Source organism: Capra hircus, chromosome 22 (assembly GCF_001704415.2).
Source record: "Capra hircus breed San Clemente chromosome 22, ASM170441v1, whole genome shotgun sequence".
NCBI lineage: Eukaryota > Metazoa > Chordata > Mammalia > Artiodactyla > Bovidae > Capra > Capra hircus.
The window spans coordinates 16,635,146-16,653,862 of NC_030829.1; the positions used below are offsets into that span (position 1 = coordinate 16,635,146).

The 18,717-nt window shown below is 52.9% G+C and overlaps 2 protein-coding genes across 4 annotated transcripts; one reads left to right on the plus strand and one right to left on the minus strand.

The window, feature by feature from the left end:
• On the plus strand, positions 2,598–9,456 carry PRRT3 (proline rich transmembrane protein 3). Its single transcript, XM_018066829.1, has 4 exons — positions 2,598–2,722; positions 5,292–6,366; positions 6,578–6,733; positions 7,333–9,456. Exons 1-4 carry the CDS (start codon positions 2,654–2,656, stop codon positions 9,090–9,092), a joined length of 3,060 nt encoding a protein of 1,019 aa, XP_017922318.1. The 5' UTR covers positions 2,598–2,653; the 3' UTR covers positions 9,093–9,456.
• CRELD1 (cysteine rich with EGF like domains 1) lies at positions 10,215–18,708 on the minus strand. Of its 3 annotated transcripts, none has more exons than XM_005695620.2 (11): positions 18,475–18,700; positions 17,759–17,951; positions 17,437–17,519; positions 14,652–14,762; positions 14,258–14,349; positions 13,410–13,586; positions 13,230–13,325; positions 12,225–12,308; positions 11,948–12,043; positions 11,635–11,769; positions 10,215–10,874 (listed from the first exon to the last, which is right to left on the minus strand). In XM_005695620.2, exons 1-11 carry the CDS (start codon positions 18,600–18,602, stop codon positions 10,660–10,662), a joined length of 1,410 nt encoding a protein of 469 aa, XP_005695677.2. In that variant the 5' UTR covers positions 18,603–18,700; the 3' UTR covers positions 10,215–10,659. The 3 variants fall into 3 exon arrangements, with proteins under 3 accessions (XP_005695677.2, XP_013828804.1, XP_017922332.1); XM_013973350.2 differs by having other exon boundaries at positions 18,479–18,547; XM_018066843.1 differs by lacking the exon at positions 10,215–10,874 and adding an exon at positions 10,881–11,244 and having other exon boundaries at positions 18,475–18,708.

Here is an 18,717-nt window from a genome sequence, read left to right on the forward strand (position 1 = left end):
ACAAAGCCAAAAAATGCCCACTATCTGTTATACATAGAATCAGGATCTAGATAATTTCCCACAAAATCAGAACTGGCTAGATCTAACAAGATAAGCAACAAACAAATGTAGAATCCTCTAGTGAGGATCAAAACATTAACTGCGGGGATTTCCCTGGTGGTCCAGTGGTTAAGGCTGTGCACTTCTACTGCAGCGGCACAGGTTCCATCCCTGGGTGGAGAGCTAAGACCCCACATGCCATGGGATATGTCCAAGAGAAGAAAAAAGAAACCAGCTGCACACAATGAGATGGGGGAGACCTGGTCAACATTGAGAATAAAGTGATGCGGCTGCCAGAAACATCACTTCAGCATATTAATAGGTAGGGTCATATTAATAGGGGAGGTGAACATTCAGTTTTATTCTCTCAGTTCCAAGAGTCATACTTTAAAGAGAATATTGTTGACCTGGTAAGAAGCAAACAGAGGAGAGATGTCACCATGGTGAGCTCTCAGAACCTTGTCTCTCAAGGGAAGGCTAGAGAACTGGAAAGGTTTGGCCTGGAAAAGAAAATCCTAGAGAAATAACAGATGACTTTACAATCCTGAAGGGGTTCCGACAAGAAAAAATAGTAAAGCTGGTCGGATGATATGGTGAAATGGGAGAAGCCTGAACTCTCCCCCAGAGTCAGAAAAGCTAGATTCAGGCTCCGCTGTTTACCAGCTACTAGAGACTGACCACTCTTCACACTATAACATGTCAGACACATCTAAGGCCTGAGTATTGGTTTTCTGTGAGAGCTAAAGATAGGAAAACACTGACAGATACTTCAGCTCAACCCTAGGAAGGAGTTTCTTTCTTTCTTTTTAAAATGATATTATCATTCTTACCTCTGATTACAAAAGAAATACATGGTTGTATAAAACACTGGTAAACAGAAAAGCAAAATTAGGTAAAAATTATATCAACCACTATCTGCATGAGTGCTGAGTTACTGAGTCATGTCCTGGTGGTAAAGAATCTGCCTGCCAATGCAGGAGATACAGGTTCAATTCCTGGGTTGGGAAGATCCTCTGGAGAAGGAAATGGCAACCCACTCCAGTATTCTTGCCTGGGAAATCCCATGGACAGAGGAGCCTGGCGGGCTACAGCCCATGGGGTTGCAAAGAGTCGGACACGACGGAGCACACACACACAACATCAATCACTGTTTACCTTCTAATATTTAGGGATAGGATAGGTGGTGGACTGATTGATGGATATTAACAAAAATGGGATCATACAAATAGTTATCTGAGAGAAATGAGAGTATCAGCACATAATAATATATATATTAGTATGTAAGGATGCTTATTGCTGTATTGTTTCTAGGGGGAAAAAAGCTGCTAATCACCTGATTACTCATCAGTAGGGGAATACTGGGACTGTCTGACAAACTGACAGAACATCCACACCATGCAAGACTTACAGCTAATTAAAAGAAAGGGCAGAGCTAGTATGTATTGCCTTCACAATGTTTCCAACATATATCTGCTTAAAACAAAATAAGGTTATGGAATAATGCACATAGTATGATCCCATTTTTGTAGAAATGCATGCGCATATATATTTTTATATGATGCAAAGAAAACAGTATGATGCTAACAGTGGGTACATCTCGGGGGGGGGGGGGTGCGGCAGAGCTGGAGAGACCAAAGGTAAGACAGTTCCCGTATTCTTTGAACATTTGTATGTTGCTTGAATTAGGACAATTTCAGCATATATTATAACCCAAATGACTGCGATTTAAATACATAAACAAGTCTACTCTCGACGTGTCTCCTTGCCATTAAAGATCCCACATCATATTTAATGACCACATGTATTCCTTCTATGGATCTTCCTTAATGTGCTGAGCCTTACGGTGGCCATTTAATACATCAGGAACTGTCCAAAGAGGGACCTGGAGCATTCTGGCAGACCAGCCTGAAAATGTGCAGAGACACTGACCTACCCATGCCTCGGGCAGAGATTATCTGATAGGCAAACCAGTGCGTGTGCACAAAGATGTCTGCACGGGAGTGCTGGTGCCTTGTTATTCTTGCTAACAAATAGCTGGGAACAACCTACATGTCCGACTTCACAAACTGGCTAAGTAAAAATGACAGGCTGATCATATGCTGCAACTCTCCATGCTGAATACAAAAAATCAGATGGATCTGTAGAAATGTACATGGTGAATATGCCAGGATATATTGGGAAGTGAAGGAGGAGAGTTAGAGAACAATATGTACAGTATGATCTCATTTCTATTTAAAATGTGTATGTGGTTGTGCCTTCAAAAAGCAGAAGGCTATACATCACGCTGTAGGTAGGATTTACCTGTAGGAGGTCCCTAGTATGTATGTGTGTATTATAAGGAGCTACAAAGGGAATGAGCTCCCCGTCCCAGGAGGCATGCAAACAGAGACTGACTGCCCTGTTTTCAGGGATGCTGCTGAAGTGATTTCCACATCCTTCCGAGGTGGCCTGTCTTCACTTCTTAGCCCTGAGACTCTCTCAGAGAGGGGAGGTTGGGACTGGGAGAAGAAGCCACCCCTAAGGGGAAAGGGTTAAGCTGGGACGGCACTCTTGTGGGCGGGCTCCCCGATCGGCAGCGCTGGGCTCTGTTAGCCAAGTCTGAGCATCTCGGAGGATGCGGCGTGGAGAGCAGCTTCAGGGACGGGCGCAAGGTGAACGCGGGGGCTGCCAGCTTGGCCCCCAGGTGAGGAGCTGGACTAGGGAGGGGGCAGTGGAGGGGCCCCGGCAGGGAGCATGGCCTGCAGCCCCCGTCTCAGGTGCGAGCGGCAGGGTCTGCACTAGCGCCTACCCCCACCCAGGACACTGCGGGAAGGCGCGGAGCCAGGGGAGAGGAGATGAAGGAAAAGGAGAGGTAACCCGAGATGGACCGGCTCCTGAGGCTGCCCTGCGGCCGGCGGCACCCTCCCCCCAGGACGGCCTCTCCCCAGTCCCCGGGGTAGGGAGAACACCCTCCCCACTTAAAAAAAGGAAAAAAAAAAAAAATCTCTTCAGCAGTTGGAACCCAGATCTGGGCAGCCCCCTGCTCATCCGGAGATGACTACATCTCTTGGATCGGGGGTGGTGAGCAGATGGCATATGTTTATCCTTGAAGGCCCAACTCTATTGCCTCCTCCTCTGCAAAACCTTCTCGGACCCCCCGTGTAAACTGAGCCAGTGCGGGTTCCACAGCCCCTGCTATAGCCATTGGCAGCCTGTGTGACCTTGGCTGAGTTGCTCAGCCTCTCTGAACCTTGCTTTTTTCCCCTATGAATGGATATACCCACACCTGCTTGTACCGGGAGGGGTGGATGAAATCGGGGACATGCAGCTAAGCTTAGCACAGAAGCCTAAGTGGGGACGAGCTCGACAAAGGAGAACTGTTATTAACCAGCGCCTGTGTCCGTGGCCTTCCAGTTCTTCCCCCTCAGCTCGACCCCACTCTGGACCCTGGAACTGAGCCTTCTCTTGGGGTCCCCAGCACCTAGCCTGGGCCAGGTTTGAGCAATGAACTAACGAGGCAGAGACTAAACTCAGTTTGGGGGATGGGTTTAAGCGATCTTTGATTCCCCCTAAAATTACCCACAAGCTTTGGTGAACCTGGACATTTCCCTGGGGAGGCCACCTGGCATTTTCTTCAGCTTCTCAAGGTGTCTGCAAGCCACCAAGTATTAGGAACTTGGGAGCTTTGAGCACAACTGGCCCCCAGAGAGGAATCAACAGGGTCTCTGCGCTTAAACTCACCCAGGCACTGTCCCCCTCTGCTGGCTGTGGGGTTCCTTCCTGCCTCCCGCCTACATTAGGGACTCTCAGGAAGGGGAACTGTAAGGGAATATACTTGGGCTAGGCATATGCAGTGACTGGAGACAAGAAATAAAAGACACAGCCCTTGAGAAGCCCCAGGAGGGTGGGGGAGACAGAGGTTACTATGCTATGTGACCGGTGTGATGGGAAGGGGTGGAGAAGGTGTCAGGGAAAGAAATACTCAAGCTGAAACAAGCCACTGTCATATCCTACCTGGATTTCTGTACTGGCCTCTCCCCCCCCCCCCTTTTAAAAGACTTCTCAGATCTCCCTTGTAACTTCTCTGCTTGTCATCTCCCTTGGCTTCCCGGGTGGGAATAAAGTCCAGGTGCCTTTTTGTGGGTTTTGAGAAAGCCCTGCCTCCCTGACTTTATCTCCCTCTGCTCCTTTCTCCTGCATCTGCTCCCTCTGCCTGCCGAAGGGCCTTTGCACTTGCTGTTTCCTCCAGCAAATGCTTTTCCTGGATATCATCTAATGGGTGACTCCTTCCCATTCTGTATTTAGCTCAAATGTCACCTGAGTGGCCTTTCTTGCACTCCTGTGTAAAATCGTCCCCCATTCTTCTATTTCTTACCCCTGTTTTATGTTCTCCACAGCCCATCTTTTTTAAAAGTATTCATTGTCTTTTACCTAGAACACCAGCTCCATGCGGGCAGAGATCTTGCCAGTCTTGTTCACTGCTTTATCCCCCAGGCTTGGCACACAGTATGTGCTCCAATTATTTGTTGACATGGTTAGAGGGTTGGTGAGAAAGAAAGCTTTCTGGGCAAAAGGAAAAGTCAGAGGGCTCTAATGCTTATTCAGCTCCGTTTATGCGCCTGGCCCATCATGTGTTTTGTTATGTCTTATAAGAAGCCCTTGGAGTTAGGTACTATTATTACACCCATTTTACGGATAGGAAAACCATGATGTGGAGGGGAAAAGTCAGTCACCCAGAAACTGGTGAAGCTGGGATTCAAACCCAGGTCCCTCCTCAAAGGCAGGGGCATATTCCTCTCCCTCTCCACTTCTGTAATTTTTGAGCTGGGCCTTCAAGAATAGGATTAAAATATATATATATATATTTATTTATTTATTTATATTTATATTTATATTTATATATATAAAGGATTTCAGCAAGTGAAGGAGAAGGGAGATGGCATTCCAGCCTGAGGGAAGAGCAGTATCGAAGGCGTGGAGTGTCAGGCAGTTCTGTGGGTGCTGAGGGATAGGTGAGCAGCCTGGTGTGGCCTTGGGAGGCCAGGAGAGGACCTTATATTCTCTCCTGAGGGCAATGGGGAACCATTGAAGGTTCTGAATTATGGCAAGTGGCATGACCAGAGAGGTAGTGTTAAAGGACTCTGGGTAGCATGCAGAGGCTGAACAGGAAGGAATGGGTAGAGAGGAAGCTGCTTCTTTCTTTCCCACCAGCCCCCGGTGGGTAGCCGTGGAAGACCACCCTCTCGTGCGCCATCCCCCTCTCCTTTTTTCAGGCTCATCCGGTGAGGACGGGAAGCGGAGGGCTCAAGGCCCAGGCATCAGCGTGGAGCATGGCCCCCAGCCCCTGGGGCTGTGTGGATGGCCTCCTGCTGCTGTTGCCCTTGCTGTCCCTGGGGACCAGCCCTGCCCTGGGCCGGGGCCTTCCCAGACCCCTTGAAGACTCAGAACCACACTTGACCCCTGGAGCCCACGAAAAGGGCCTTCTTGACACGGAGCGTCGGGCCTTCGACTTCTTCTGGGAGAAGCCCCTAGACGAGAGCCCCTGGAATGCCAGTGTCCCCCAGGTCCCTGCTGAGAAGATGCCAGAGAGGCCCGAAGACGCCCTTGGCCCAGCCCTGCATGGACCTAAAGCAGCCCATGGGGCTCAGAGAGAAGGACTCCCAGTGACCGATGACCTCCAGGTGGCTCAAGGGCCAATTTCTCAGGGCTGGACAGGACCTCCTGACTCACAGGAGCCTATGGAGCAAGAAGCACCAGTCCCCTATCCAGTGGGGCCCCCTCACCTCCCTTTCTTCCCCACGACTCCCAGACTCCAACTCGGGCTAGTCACAGTTCCTCCCACATCGGCGGAACCCAGAGGCGAAGTGGGACAGCTACCACCTAGCGATGAGGGTCTACTGGCCAAAGGCAAGACCAGGGTCTCGGAGACATTTCCCTGGGACCACAGGGGCCCTTCCCCAACTCTTGTGCCCCACCCGGGTATTGTGGCGAGGCCAGAGCTGGAAGAACAGGGTGGGGGTGAGGAGGACTTCCAGGAGGCAGCTCAAGGCCCCCTTTCCACCCAGCAGGGTCCAGCAGCCCCTGATACTGGCTCAGTATCACCAGCTGAGGGGGCATCCTCTCAGGAGCCTGAGTCCCAGCCAGACCTGGCACTGGCCAGAAGCCTTCCTCCTGCTGAGGAGCAGCCCATGGAGCTGCCCAAGACGGCTGGAGGTGGGGAGGCCTGGGAGGTCAGTTTTTCAAGTCCCTCCCCCAAAGAGGCTCACCTCCCTGATGTCAGGGGCTCACCAGGACCCCAGCCGTCAGATCTCCCAGCCTCAGAGACTTCTGATGGGCAGCCCAAACCAGGTAGGTATCAAAGTGAGGGTGCTGATCAGGGCTGGGAGGGACAGTGTTCCAGGGCGGCTGGATGTCCCCATTTCTGTGTGACCTCTGGTCCCTCTGGGTCCCATTTACCTCATTCTGGCAAATGAGGGTGATCATGCCTCTCTCCTGGAGGATTAGATTTGGGGGAATGCTAGAGGGTCAGGCAAAGCGATGACTGCTTTTTTTATTTCAGAGTTGGCAGCAATTAATGGAGCAGATCCCATCTCTCCTCAGCGGGTGAGAGGTGCAGTGGAGGCCCCAGGTACCCCCAAGTCCCTCATCCCTGGCCCCTTGGACCTTGGCCCAACTGCAAACCGAACAGAGAGCCCTGTGGGATCCCTGAAGCCAGGTGAGGGCATGGCTGGGGGGTTGGCGAGAGTGGGTACTCTGGAATAAAAGAACCTGTGTGAAGCATACAGGGGAGGGGTGGGGAATGAATGGGGATGAATGCCTCCTTAAAGGAACTGACCAACAACTTCAAACAACTTAGGATAATAAACTACTACTCACTGGGTACTCTGGGAGAAGTCATTTGCACTCTGGTGACTAGAAAAGTCTTAAATTAAATTAACATGGGTTTGTTTAGTGCAAGGGATTCTCCAACTCCCACAATTCACTGGAGGAGCTTTGAAAAAATTCCAAAGCACAGGCCCCAGCAAGAGGAATTCTGATTGAGTTGATCTCCAGGTGATTCTGATATGCAGCCCCTAAGGAGAACTGCTGATATCTCAATAAAAATGGCAGGACACATCCATTTAACCCTTAGTGGGTGTTGGGGACTATGCTAAACGTTTAATTCTCACCGCAACCCAAGGAGGGGGGTGCTGTTACCATCCCCATTTTACAGATGTGCTTGGCAAAGTTATATAACTTGTTCACCACACCGGAGCATGATGGGAAATCAAAAGCACTTTTCAAAGGGCTATTTTAATATTGTTATTATTGCAGATGAAGCCGAGGAGTGGCCGGGGCGCCCCCAAAGCCATCCCCCAGCACCCCCTGTCCAGGCCCCCTCGACGTCTCGCCGGGGCCTCATTCGGGTCACCACGCAGCGCGCCCTGGGCCAGCCACCCCCTCCGGAGCCCTCAGCCAGCTCCGTGGCATCAGTCCCTGCCTCCAGCCCCCCAGCCAACGCCACGGCACCCCCTCTGCGCTGGGGTCCCCTGCGACGGGTGCTGAGTTTTTCCTGGGAGCTGCACGTTTACGGGGTGGGGGTGCTCTTCCTGCTGCCCGCATTGTTGGCACTGGCCTCACTGGCAGCTGCCCCTGCTGGGCCCCGGCTGGCGCTGGTAGCAGCGGTGCTGGTGCTGGTAGCGGCGGGGCTGCGATCCGCCTACATGCTCACCGACCCGTATGGCTCGCAGGCACGGCTGGGTTTACGCGCCGGCCTGGTGCTCTACAATCTGCCCTTCCCCTTGCTGCTCACCGCGCTGGCGGCCCTGACCTTGCTGGGCCTGGGCGCGGGGCTGCCACAGCAGCTGCAGAACCCACTCCTCCTGGGAGCACTAGCGTTGGCGCACGGCTTGGGGCTGCTCGCCGCAGACCTGCTGTCGGTGAGGCCTGCGCTCAACCTCCTGGCCCAGGGCTTATCGTGCGCCTGGGGCGCGGCCGTGGCTCTGGGCACTCTCTGTCTGTGCCGTCGCCGCCTGTTGGATGGGCCGAGGGGCTGGGATGCCAGCCCGGGCCCGAGGCTGCTGGCCGTGGCCGGCGCGCTGGGGCTGCTGGCCAGCGGCTTGCAGTTGGCGGCGGCGCTCTGGCTGTACCCGGGCCCGGGCCGGGTGGGCCGCTTCTCGTGGGCTTGGTGGGGCGTCCATTTCTGGCTGCGCCTGCTAGAGCTGACATGGGCACTCACCCTGGCGCTGGCCGCTCTGGCCGCCGCGCGGCCCAGGCCGCCCACAGAGCACGCTTGCTGGGCTAAGCTGCTGCGCCTGGCGTGCCCCACGCCCTCTAGCAAGAGCGAGGTGCCGGAGCGGCCCAACAACTGCTATGCGGGGCCCAGTGGCGTCAGCGCAGGTACCCTGGACATCAGCAAGAGCCTTATCCGCAATCCAGCGGAGGGTGGGCCTCCAGCCACGCCCAGCTCCGGCGCCTGGGGTTCGGCTGCGTCGCTGAGCCGCGGTCCCCAGGGTGGCCCCGGACTGTCCCGCAGCAGCGTGGGGCCGGCGCCATCAATAAGCGAGCTGGACCTGCGGCCGCCATCACCCATCAACCTGAGCCGCAGCATCGATGCCGCGCTCTTCCGAGAGCACTTGGTCCAAGACAGCGTCTTCCGACGCTGCGGCCTCCGCTGCCTGGCCTCCCCGCCGCCCGGGGGCGCGCTGCGGTCGCGCCGGGGCAGCCACCCCGACGCCGAGCTCGACGGCTTGGGCTCTTCGCTCCTCCGAGGCCGCTGCCGGTCGCTCAGCGATGTGCGCGTGCGCGGCCCGGTCCCGCCACACGTGGTGGACGAAGCTGACGCGGCGGCTACCGGCAGCTCCGTGGACAGCTTCTCCCGGGGCTCGCTCAAGATCAGCTGGAACCCGTGGCGCCACGGGCTGTCGTCGGTGGACAGTCTGCCCCTGGATGAGCTGCCCAGCACAGTGCAGCTACTGTCTACCCCAGCTCCCGCCCCGACTCCCGCGCGGCCTGGGGAGCCCCAGAATGGAGTCCAGCCTCGCTGCAAGACGGGAGACTCACGCAGCGCCTCCAGTGACACCATCGAGCTCTGAGAGGTCCAGAAACTCAGGACCGGGGCCCCGAGCGCAGCAGACCTTCTGGGACTCTGAGCATTTGAAAGACATTCCAGGAGTATTCCTGGGCCTCCAACTGAATGCAACCTCCGGAGACAGCCAGACATGAACCCACCCCCAGCCCAGGATTTTTGTTTTTTAAAATATCTCTATTTTTTTCAGCGGGTATTTTGCACAGAGGCCGAGACTTATGCGGAATACAGGGTGGACATGCACGGATTTGAGAATGGGGAACAGGGTGCAGGTGCCCGAAACATCCCCTCCAGATTCCCCAGGGTGGAGATGAGTCTTGCTTGTCCAGACTGTCCTCTTTGTGCCAAAGAAATAAACCCTTAGGACTTGGCTCATGCCTCCTTCTGCCCTCGCCAGGATCCTGTTTAGAGGAGATGGCCCCCTTCACCCACCCACCTAGTAATTCCAAGTCCTGTGTGTACAGTGGAAGGGAGGAATTCAAAGGAAAGGGCACTCAACTTCCCAAGGCTTTTTTGTTTTTTGGTCTGCATCGGGTCTTCCTTGCTGTGTGTGGGTTTTCTCTAGTCTTAGCCAGTGGCCAGGGAGAGCTACTTCGGTTGTGGACCAACCAGCTATGGCTCAAGGTCACGGGGGCTTCAGTAGTTGTGGCGAATGGGCTTAGCTGCCTGCTGGCACACGGAATCTCCCCGGACCAGGAATCGAGCCCGTGTCCCCTGCACTGGCTCCGCCAGGGAGGCCCCCGGGAGGCTTCAGAAATAATGGCTACCAATGTTTCATGGGACATCTATCTGCTGTACACTTTCAGCTCTTTACATCACCTTATTTCTCACATTAAGCCTAGATGGGAAGCATTATCATGCCCATTTTACAGAAGAGTCATTGGTCAGGGTCCTTTGGCAAATGATAGGTAGTACTGAACTGAGAAAGTTTCATTCCTAAGCTTGGTTACACCATCCCCCTTCTCTTAACATATTTCAGGGCCAAGGCTCTCCTTTGCCTTCCCTCTACTCCTCCCATCAAGAGAGCCCTCAGTTTCCCAGGGTTTTAGGAAACTTCCCCAAGGGTGGAGGGCTCTCAGTAGTTTAAGCCAACCCATGGCAGGTGGGAACAGGTAGGAAGACAAGCTTCTCCATTTTCTAAGACCTTTCTTTATTTCCTGAGATGAATAAATAAATCAGTGGCTGAGGGGCAGGGGGGTGAGTACAGAACAGGAGCTGGCAGCATGCAGCTGGCAGGAGGGGGCTGTGAAGGGCCCACCCCTGCAGGGACACCTTCCCCCAACCTCACTCTGGGCAAGGGCCAAAGCTCACCAGCAGCCACAACGAGGAGATACTGTTTAAAAAAATTTCACACATTGTGAAGCTGGCCCAGTGCCCCAAGGTCAAGATCTCAAGGCACCTACCCTTGGGGCTACTTTTTCACCCCAGGGGCCTAGTGTCTGGGCTGCTCTATAAAGTGCAGAGGGGGTGCTTACCCCACTCTCAAAAATAAAGCAAGTGCCTCAAGTGTCCAGATGGGAGAGCCCCGACCTCAGGGGCAGCCTGGGCGGGAGATGATGCAGGTGTGGCAGCGATTATCTGCCCTTGATGAAGCCCTCCAGCACACGGTCACTGCGCTCTGACAACCAGTAGCCAGTCATGGCTGCCACAGCTCCGATGAAGATGGCGGTAAAGACCAAGTCGCCCTTGGCGGCCAGCGTGGCCAGCGCGCAGATGATGACACCAAAGAACATCTGCTGCAGCACCACCAGCTCGTCCTCCGTCATCTCCGAGAAGAAGCCCGCTGACTCTGAGCAAGAGAAGCGCCTGTCACTCATTTCCTCTTTCTGGAGCCTCCTACATGCCTGAGCGTCACTGCCACATACATGCCCGCTGGGCATGCCAGCACACGGCGTCATTCACCACTGAGAACAACTCCCAGATGGGCAGTTATCATCCGTGTTTCACTAAATGGAAAACTGAGGTGCAGAGAGGTTTGCCCGAGGCCATGTGAGACTGTCACGTCAGAGCATGTGTACAAGCCCAGCTCGAGTCAGAGCACCTGGATGTGACACCCAGCTCTGCCACCTGCTTACCATGGGGCCCTGGGTGTGCTGTTTCATCTCTCTGTGTCCGTTTCCACGATGCAGAGTGGGGATGAGGATAGGACCTATCACACCCTATTTTAGGGGTGAAATCAGTCAATATGTACAACATGCCTGGAACAGCATGTGACACACAGTTCGAAAACATGGAAGTGGTCCCTATCACCATCACTGTGATTGTCCTTCGTCTCATCACACCCACGGCCTACAACAGCCCTCAGCAGCAAGGCAAGGATAGACGGGGAAAGAGGGTTGGGGAGGCAGAATGATTTGATGCCAAGTCAGATTTCCTTTCTACCCTGGGAAGGGTGAGGCCACCGAAAGCCAGCCTGGGAGGGGGGGTTCTTGTGCTAGGGCAGCCTGGTGAAAGGGTGGGGAAGGGAAGGTCCACAGCTGCCTAGACAAGGGGCTTGCCAACCCTCCCCCTGTATGAGGAACTCCCCTCCCCAGGTTCCTAGGGCTCACCTGGGATCTGCTCCTTCACACAGATGCCCTCCATCTGTTTGTAGCCATCGGCACAGACGCAACGGTAACTGCCCTCGGTGTTCTCACATTGTTGGTTCTCTCCTGGACATACCGCCGTCTCACACTCGTCCACATCTTGAGGGAGGGCAAGGAGGGCTCAGAGCCCTGACCACCAGGGTCCCATCTCACTCACACCCTGACACCCCTCTGCCCTGGCCCAGGCAACATTCCACCCTTCCTTCCCACACCCCGTCCACAGTCCAGCCCGTCAATTCATGGTGGGCGAGGCGCTCCTGGGTGGCAGGACACTCACCGAGACACTTGGAGCCCACCTGCTGGTAGCCAGGGCTACACTTCTTACAGCGGCCAGGTCCCGCCCCCATGCAGCCCAGGCAGGCCTTGGCACAGTCTGGAGTAGGGAGAGAGATGAGGGCGAGCTGCCCGTAGGCCTGGGGGTGCCCTGCTCCGGAAGGGACCTAGGGTGGAGGGGTTGGGGCACCTGGCACAGCGGCAGTTTGTGGGGAAAGGCGTGGGACAGCCCCTCCCACCCTCCCCATAGCTGTCCCCAGAAGACAGGGGCAGACACTCACCCCGGCACTCGTAGGAGCCCTCCGTGTTCACACAAAACTGGTCGGCTCCACAGCTGGCTCGCTCCGTGCCGCATTCATCAATGTCTGCGAAGAGGCCAGCAGAGTGGGGACTTCAATCTCCATTTCACTCACAGGGAAGCTGAGGCCAGGGTTGCAAAGGACTTCCCCGGGCTCAAAGAGTGTGGCTGAGACAGCAGGCTGTCCGCCACCACTGATACAGGGGTGGAACTGGACTCAGGCTGGCCAACTGGAGACTACTGGTTTTCAACTTTGCAGCTAACTGGCCTTGGGACTGAGTTTTGGCCAATGGGATGCAGACAAAAGTGACGTGCTGCACTTTTTGCTTGGCCTTAAAACAACGGACTTAGATCCTCTGTGCCCCTTCTTCTCTACCTCACCTCCTCAGTGCAAGACAGTGAAACAAAGAGGTGCCCATGATCCAGCCTCAGCCAGGAAGACAACACTTCAGGGCAGGACTGCACAGTACGACAGAAGGAATCCAGGTCCTAATGACCGTGATAAGCAGAGCTTTTCTGTTAGCCTGGACCACTGGCTTCAAGACTGATTTGAGATGAAAATAAACCTCTACATTCACTAAGCCACAGTCTTTGGGGATCTTTCTGTTACAGCAGCTTAGCCTTTACCCTCGTGTATCTAAATGACTAGACAGGGACCAAACTAAGTCTAGAACACAGGTTTCCTGACCCCAAGTTCAGTATCTTCATTCCCCTGGCTAACCCTTCTCCAATCTTCAAGACCAGACCCAAGTGACACCTCCTCCAAGAGCCCTTTCCTGATTCCCCACCACCACCAAATTGGATGAGACACATTTCCTGCTGTACAACAATTGGTCTGTACTGAAAGTGCCTGGTTACTTTCTCGCTTTTCCAGGTTGGTATTTCTCTGTGAAGATGCAGACTGGACTGGTTGAACCTAGAGATATGTACGCTGATGGGGCACCAAGCCCGAGACTTTGCCTGCCCTCCCAGACAGGGTGCCACTCACCTACACACTTGAGGTGATGCAGGGCCCAGCCCTTCTTGCACTGTAAACAATGTGATTCCTCAGGTCCTGAGCAGCGTGCACAGGGGCCAAAACAAGCTGGGCAGAACGGGGTAAGTTTGAGGGTGGGCAGACAGGTATCCCACACACCCCTGCCCGGCCCCGCGCCTCTGGGCTACCTACCCGAACATACCAGATGGCTGGCGTTGCGCTCCGCCTCAAAGTAGCCGAGGCCGCACTGGCCACAGGCCTCACCCCCGTAGCCAGCTTGGCAGTCACAGTGCCCGCTGCCCCCTCGAGTCCCTTCCCCTTCACAATGGCCGTAGCCACCGCAGGGCCGCTCCGCACCCCCAGGACAGGCTGTGGGCAGACACCGAACCAGGTGGGGTCATAAATACAACTTTGTATGTAGAGAGTATTTTCTCCCATGTCAGTAAACATTTTTGGAGAGGAAACCATTTTAACAATGCCATAATATTCTGTCATAAAATTTTATGAAATTTACTTAACCATTCCATTGTGGAATGGTTAGGTTATTTACAAATCTTTTCTTTTAGGAAGACTGAATTGACCATCTTTGTTGCTAACTCTTTATATGTGCAGCTGCAAGAGAGATTTTTCTAAAAGCGGCTGGGAGTAAGTTCAGCTCCTGTCTCAGGACTGTGTGGAAAAAGAACTGGTGACACCAGGGGCTTCAGGGCAACACCTGCCTGTCCCTAACACGGTCATACCTTAGTCCCTTAGTCCAGGCATGGGAAATGTGGGGCTGGGGGTGGGGGGTAGCTTTCTCAAATACATGATAGAAACCATGGTCCCATCTGACTCAGTCTAGCCCCATATCTCTTTTCAGAGTCATTCCCCATTGATTTGCTCATCTCACCAACCAGCTCTGTGAGGTAGGTGAGAACCAAGGTCCGGAGAAGTGATCTGAGGAGCCTGAGCTCACAGAGCCAGCCAGGGACAAGGCCACAACTGGACCCCTGGCCCCAGAAGTTCCCTTCCAGCCCCCAAGAGGACCTGGAAAAACTCACGAAGGCAGGAGGGCCCGAAGGTGCCTGAGGGGCAGCAGAGCTTCAGGGAATCTGAGCAGAGCCACTGGAAGAGGTCCGGGGCTTCCTGCTGCCTGAGGTGGGGGGACAGTGAGGGGGCTGAGACAGTGTCATAGGCGCTGCCCACCCCACCCCCAACCGCCCACAGCATCTGTGATAAAGCCATTGTGGGCACAGGACCCATAAGGCCACCCTCTTCTTGACTGGCAGAGTTGCAGACTGCAGCTCAGAGTGGGAGCTTGGGTTCCCCAGCAGTCCTTGGCACACCTGGGTTTGGAGGAAGGAGCCAAAGGAGGACATAGCTGCTAGCTCGCCACCCCCTGCATTACCAGCCAGCCTGGCCTGAACCCCTCCCAGGAAGGCCCCTCTCACTCACTTGTGAAACCACCAGCTCTCCACCAGCTCCTCACTCAGCTCCAGCAGGCGGTGGCACTCGAAGTCCGACTTGCTGCACACGCCCTCAAGCACCTCTACCAGGCGGGTCTCACTGACGGGACAAGTAGGGGTGGTAGGAACACACTCCAGCCCACCTACTACCCTCCTTATAATCCCTTCCCCCACCTGGTGCCAGACAATGTCAAAGGCTACAGGCCAAGGGGTGCTAGTTTTGGGAGTCAGACAGATCTGGGTTCCAATCTAGTGGTGTGACCTTGGGCAGGTCATTTAACCTCTCCTGAACATGTTTTCTTATCTGTAAAATGGGGACAATGGCTCCCCTGCAGGTTTGCTGGAAGATAGCTCAGTCCCTGAATCTGCACAACAGAATATAATAGCCTTGTTCAGTAGATGTAGTTAAAAACATATCATATAACAAGTGTTGGCAAGGATGTGGAGAAACTGGAACCCTCCTACATAGCAGATGCGAGTGAAAAATGGTGCAGCCACTGTGGAAACCGTTCGGCAGTTTCTCCATAAGTTAAACGTGGAATCACCATATGACTCAGTAATTCCACTCCTGGATACTTCGCCAAAAGAATGCGAAACAGGTGTTCAAACAAAAACTTGTACACAAACGTTCACAGCAATACTATACACAGTAGCCAAAAGGTAGAAACAACCAAATGTCCATCAACTGATACATGGATAAACAAATGTGGTTTATTAATGGAACAGAATATAACTAAGCCTTAAAAAGTAATAAAGTACTGATATTTGCTACAAAGTGGATGAACCCTGAAAACATTATGCTGAGTGCAAGAAGCCAGACATAAAAGGCCATATTGTATGATTCCAACAGAATCAGCAAATCCTCAGAGACAGATAGCAGATTAGGGGTTTCCAGCAGCTAGGGGAAGAGAGAATGATGCTCCATGGAGATGGAGTTTCTCTTCTGGGGGATGAAATTGTTTGGGAACTAGATATGATGGTTATAGTTGCAAAACACTGAACATACTAAATGTATATTTAATATACATTGGTATATCTAATGGTAAATTTATCTAATGGTAAATTTTATGTTATTGCATTCTACAACAATTTAAAAAATTTTAATGTATATACAATACAAAAAATGTATTATGCTTAAAGGGTCTGGCACATAGGACATAGTGCCAGTATATGCCAGTGCCTGGCATATAGGACGTAGTGATTTAAAATAAAACCGAAAAACAGGAACCATTATAGAACTAGCATTGCCCTTAGGGTTACCTTGGTCAATCCCTTCATTTCCAAATGAGGAAAATGAGGCCCACTGAGGGAAGGGAAAATGACCAGTGTTACATAGTAACAAAACTTTTCTTTCTAGTGGTTTAATCACAGTTTAATCTTTACCACATCATATAAAATTGGATTGACATTAATACTCCCAATTTACCAATACAGAAATAGAGGATCAAAGGTGAAGTGACCTTCCTGAAGGTACAAAGGATCACAACTGACAACATGGTCAAATTTCAAGCATGGCGATTCCTCTTCCCAATCAGACTTTGAAAAGCTAAAGGGTCTAGGACTCGGCCTCTCCTCTCATTATAATCTCATCTTATTCCCTGGCTTTATAAACTAACTATATGTTGATGACTGTCAAATTCATGTTTCCAGCTCTATTTCTCCCCTGAACTCCTGACTCCTACATCTAACTTTATTTGACTCTTTAATGGACGTTTCAGCCCAACATGTTCAATGAGAACACCTGATTCCATGCCTCCCCTAGACCCATTTATCTCATCTCAGAAAACCGTCCCACTATTCACCCAGTTGCTCAGGCCCCAAACCAAGTGAGCACTTTTTATTCTTTTCCTCTCACACCTCATAATGATTCCATCATCACGTCCTATCCTATCTGCAAAGTAAACCCAGAATCTGACCCTTTCTCACCACATCCACCACTGCCAACATGCCTAGTCTATGACCTAGCCTCCCAACTGGTCTTCCTGCTCCTCCACCACCACCCCCTATAGTTTGTCTGTGTGAGAGACCTTTTGTAGGTTTAAATAAAACTGTTATCACTTCCCGGCTCCAAAACTTCCAATGACTTCCTGATATACTCAGAACAAAATCTAAATGTCTTTCTGTGACTTTCCAGGACCTCTGCCTTCGTCTTCTGCCACTCTCCCTTCAGTTCACTCCAAATCCAACCACTTCTCAAATACATCAAGCTCAGTCCTGCTCTGTCCAAATCCTTTCCTGAACCGTTGCCTGTCTGCTTCTGTACCTCAGGTCTCTGTTCAAATGTCATACACAGAATGCCATGCCTCCCCCCAATCTGCAGTCCATCCTGCTTTACCGTTCTTCACCTGACATGACATTATTAATTTATTTGGGCTTCCCTGGTGGCTCAGTGGTGAAGAATCCACTTGCTAATACAGGAGATGTGGATTCGATCCCTGGGTCGGGAAGATCCCCTGGAGAAGAAATGGCAACCTACTCTAATATTCTTGCCTGGAAATCCCATGTGCAGAGAAGCCTGCGGGCTACAGTCCACGGGCTTGCAAAAAGGTCAGAGGTGACTCAGTGATTAAACAATAACAACTTATCTATTCACTATCTCCTCTACTAGAATGCAAGCTCCCTGAAGGAGGGATTCTGATTGGCTTGTTTAGTGCTCTCCTATATTCAGTGACATTGGTTGAATAAGTCCTCTCCACGTGTCTCTAGGCCTCTACCAGCATAGCAGAGACTGGGATTTTAGGTATACAAACTCACCCCTCCAGCCTCTTTCTTACCTGTCTTTATATTTGGACAACTTCTCTTCCTCCCAAGCAGTGTTTCCACCTCCAAAGTTGTCCCGGATGGTTCTCTCCAGGCCCTGGAAATGGAGAAAATTAGCAATATTAGTAGCTAAGTACACTGCCTGGCACATTCTAGCACTTGTATTTCACAAACCAGGAAACTGAGGCAGAGAGGCAACCTGCCCAAGTCTATTCAAACAGCAAGGAACCAAGCTGGGACATGAGTTCATACAGACCTGTATCCCAGAGCTCCCAACTCTCAACCCCTGTGCTACAGTAGCTGGCCCCTTCCTCTTTATACTGCTGATGCACCCACCTTGTTGAAGCTGTCAACCAGTCCCCGGCAGGTGTGACACGGATGGGCCTCAGTGTGGGGAGAAGATTGGGGAGGCACAGAAATTTGGACCCAGACCAGGCCTGGGAAGCCAAGGAAGAGGCTCAGACCACAGAGCAGAGCTGGGGCTATGCCCCTTGAGGATCTTGGGGCCATCGTTTCCCAGGCTGGGGACCTGTAGACAGAGGATATGGGGAGGGTTCACTAGGGAAGCCAAGTGGGAAAGAAAAGGGTGGGTTCTGCGGTGCTGCGGGTCTGGGAGCCGAGATCTGTGTTATAAGAAAAGAAGGCCAGACTCGGTTAAGTCCGAGGGAGGGGAAGCAGGGAAAGGAAGCTATTCTAAAATTCCAGGATGGTACTGTTATCCTCGTCGCTGCGGGAGGAGATGGTCAGGATCCTCGGCAAGGAGGTAGGAGTCAGCCCATCGTTTTAGTGTCGGAATACGGTTCTAAAAGGCTGAATCAGCGGAATTATGGAGAACTGGTCAGATTCCTAAATACTGCGGGAGAAGACTCCGGATGGACGGACGGTCTTGGGGGGAGGAGTCCGGAACCCCGATGTGGGGGAGGGGGGAGGAGCCCGGATCCAGATACGAAGAGGTCAGGTCCAGGGCCTTCAGATGGCAAAGGCATGGCCCACTAGCGGGCAAGCAAGGATCCAGATCCACATAGGCCGCGGAGGAGGAAGAGACGACCCACCCACCCCGCGGTCGCCAGCAGCCGTCTTCCCAACTCCGCGGCTGCGTAAAACGTGCACCCGCCGCCGACTCCGCAGCCGGGAGGGGCGGAACCCACGCCACAGCCAATGGCAGTGGGCCATGTGCCATTGCGTCACCCCATGCCAGCCAACCAGAGACGCCTCCGGGCTGCACCTGTCCGGGAGTTAAAGGGGCGCGGGGATACGGGAAGCTGGTGGTAGTTCGGCGGACAGTAGCTGAGGAG

Excerpts from the sequence above, each read along its gene's own strand:
- CRELD1 (XM_005695620.2), bottom strand. The coding sequence starts at position 18,602 with ATGGCACATGGCCCACTGCCATTGGCTGTGGCGTGGGTTCCGCCCCTC. Across the intron at positions 13,326-13,409 it reads CAGCCATCTGGTATGTTCGG|CTTGTTTTGGCCCCTGTGCA; the intron begins GTAGGTAGCCCA and ends CGTTCTGCCCAG. Across the intron at positions 10,875-11,634 it reads TGTGAAGGAGCAGATCCCAG|AGTCAGCGGGCTTCTTCTCG; the intron begins GTGAGCCCTAGG and ends TCTCTTGCTCAG.
- PRRT3 (XM_018066829.1), top strand. The coding sequence starts at position 2,654 with ATGCGGCGTGGAGAGCAGCTTCAGGGACGGGCGCAAGGTGAACGCGGG. Across the intron at positions 2,723-5,291 it reads GCTGCCAGCTTGGCCCCCAG|GCTCATCCGGTGAGGACGGG; the intron begins GTGAGGAGCTGG and ends TCCTTTTTTCAG. Across the intron at positions 6,734-7,332 it reads TGTGGGATCCCTGAAGCCAG|ATGAAGCCGAGGAGTGGCCG; the intron begins GTGAGGGCATGG and ends TTATTATTGCAG.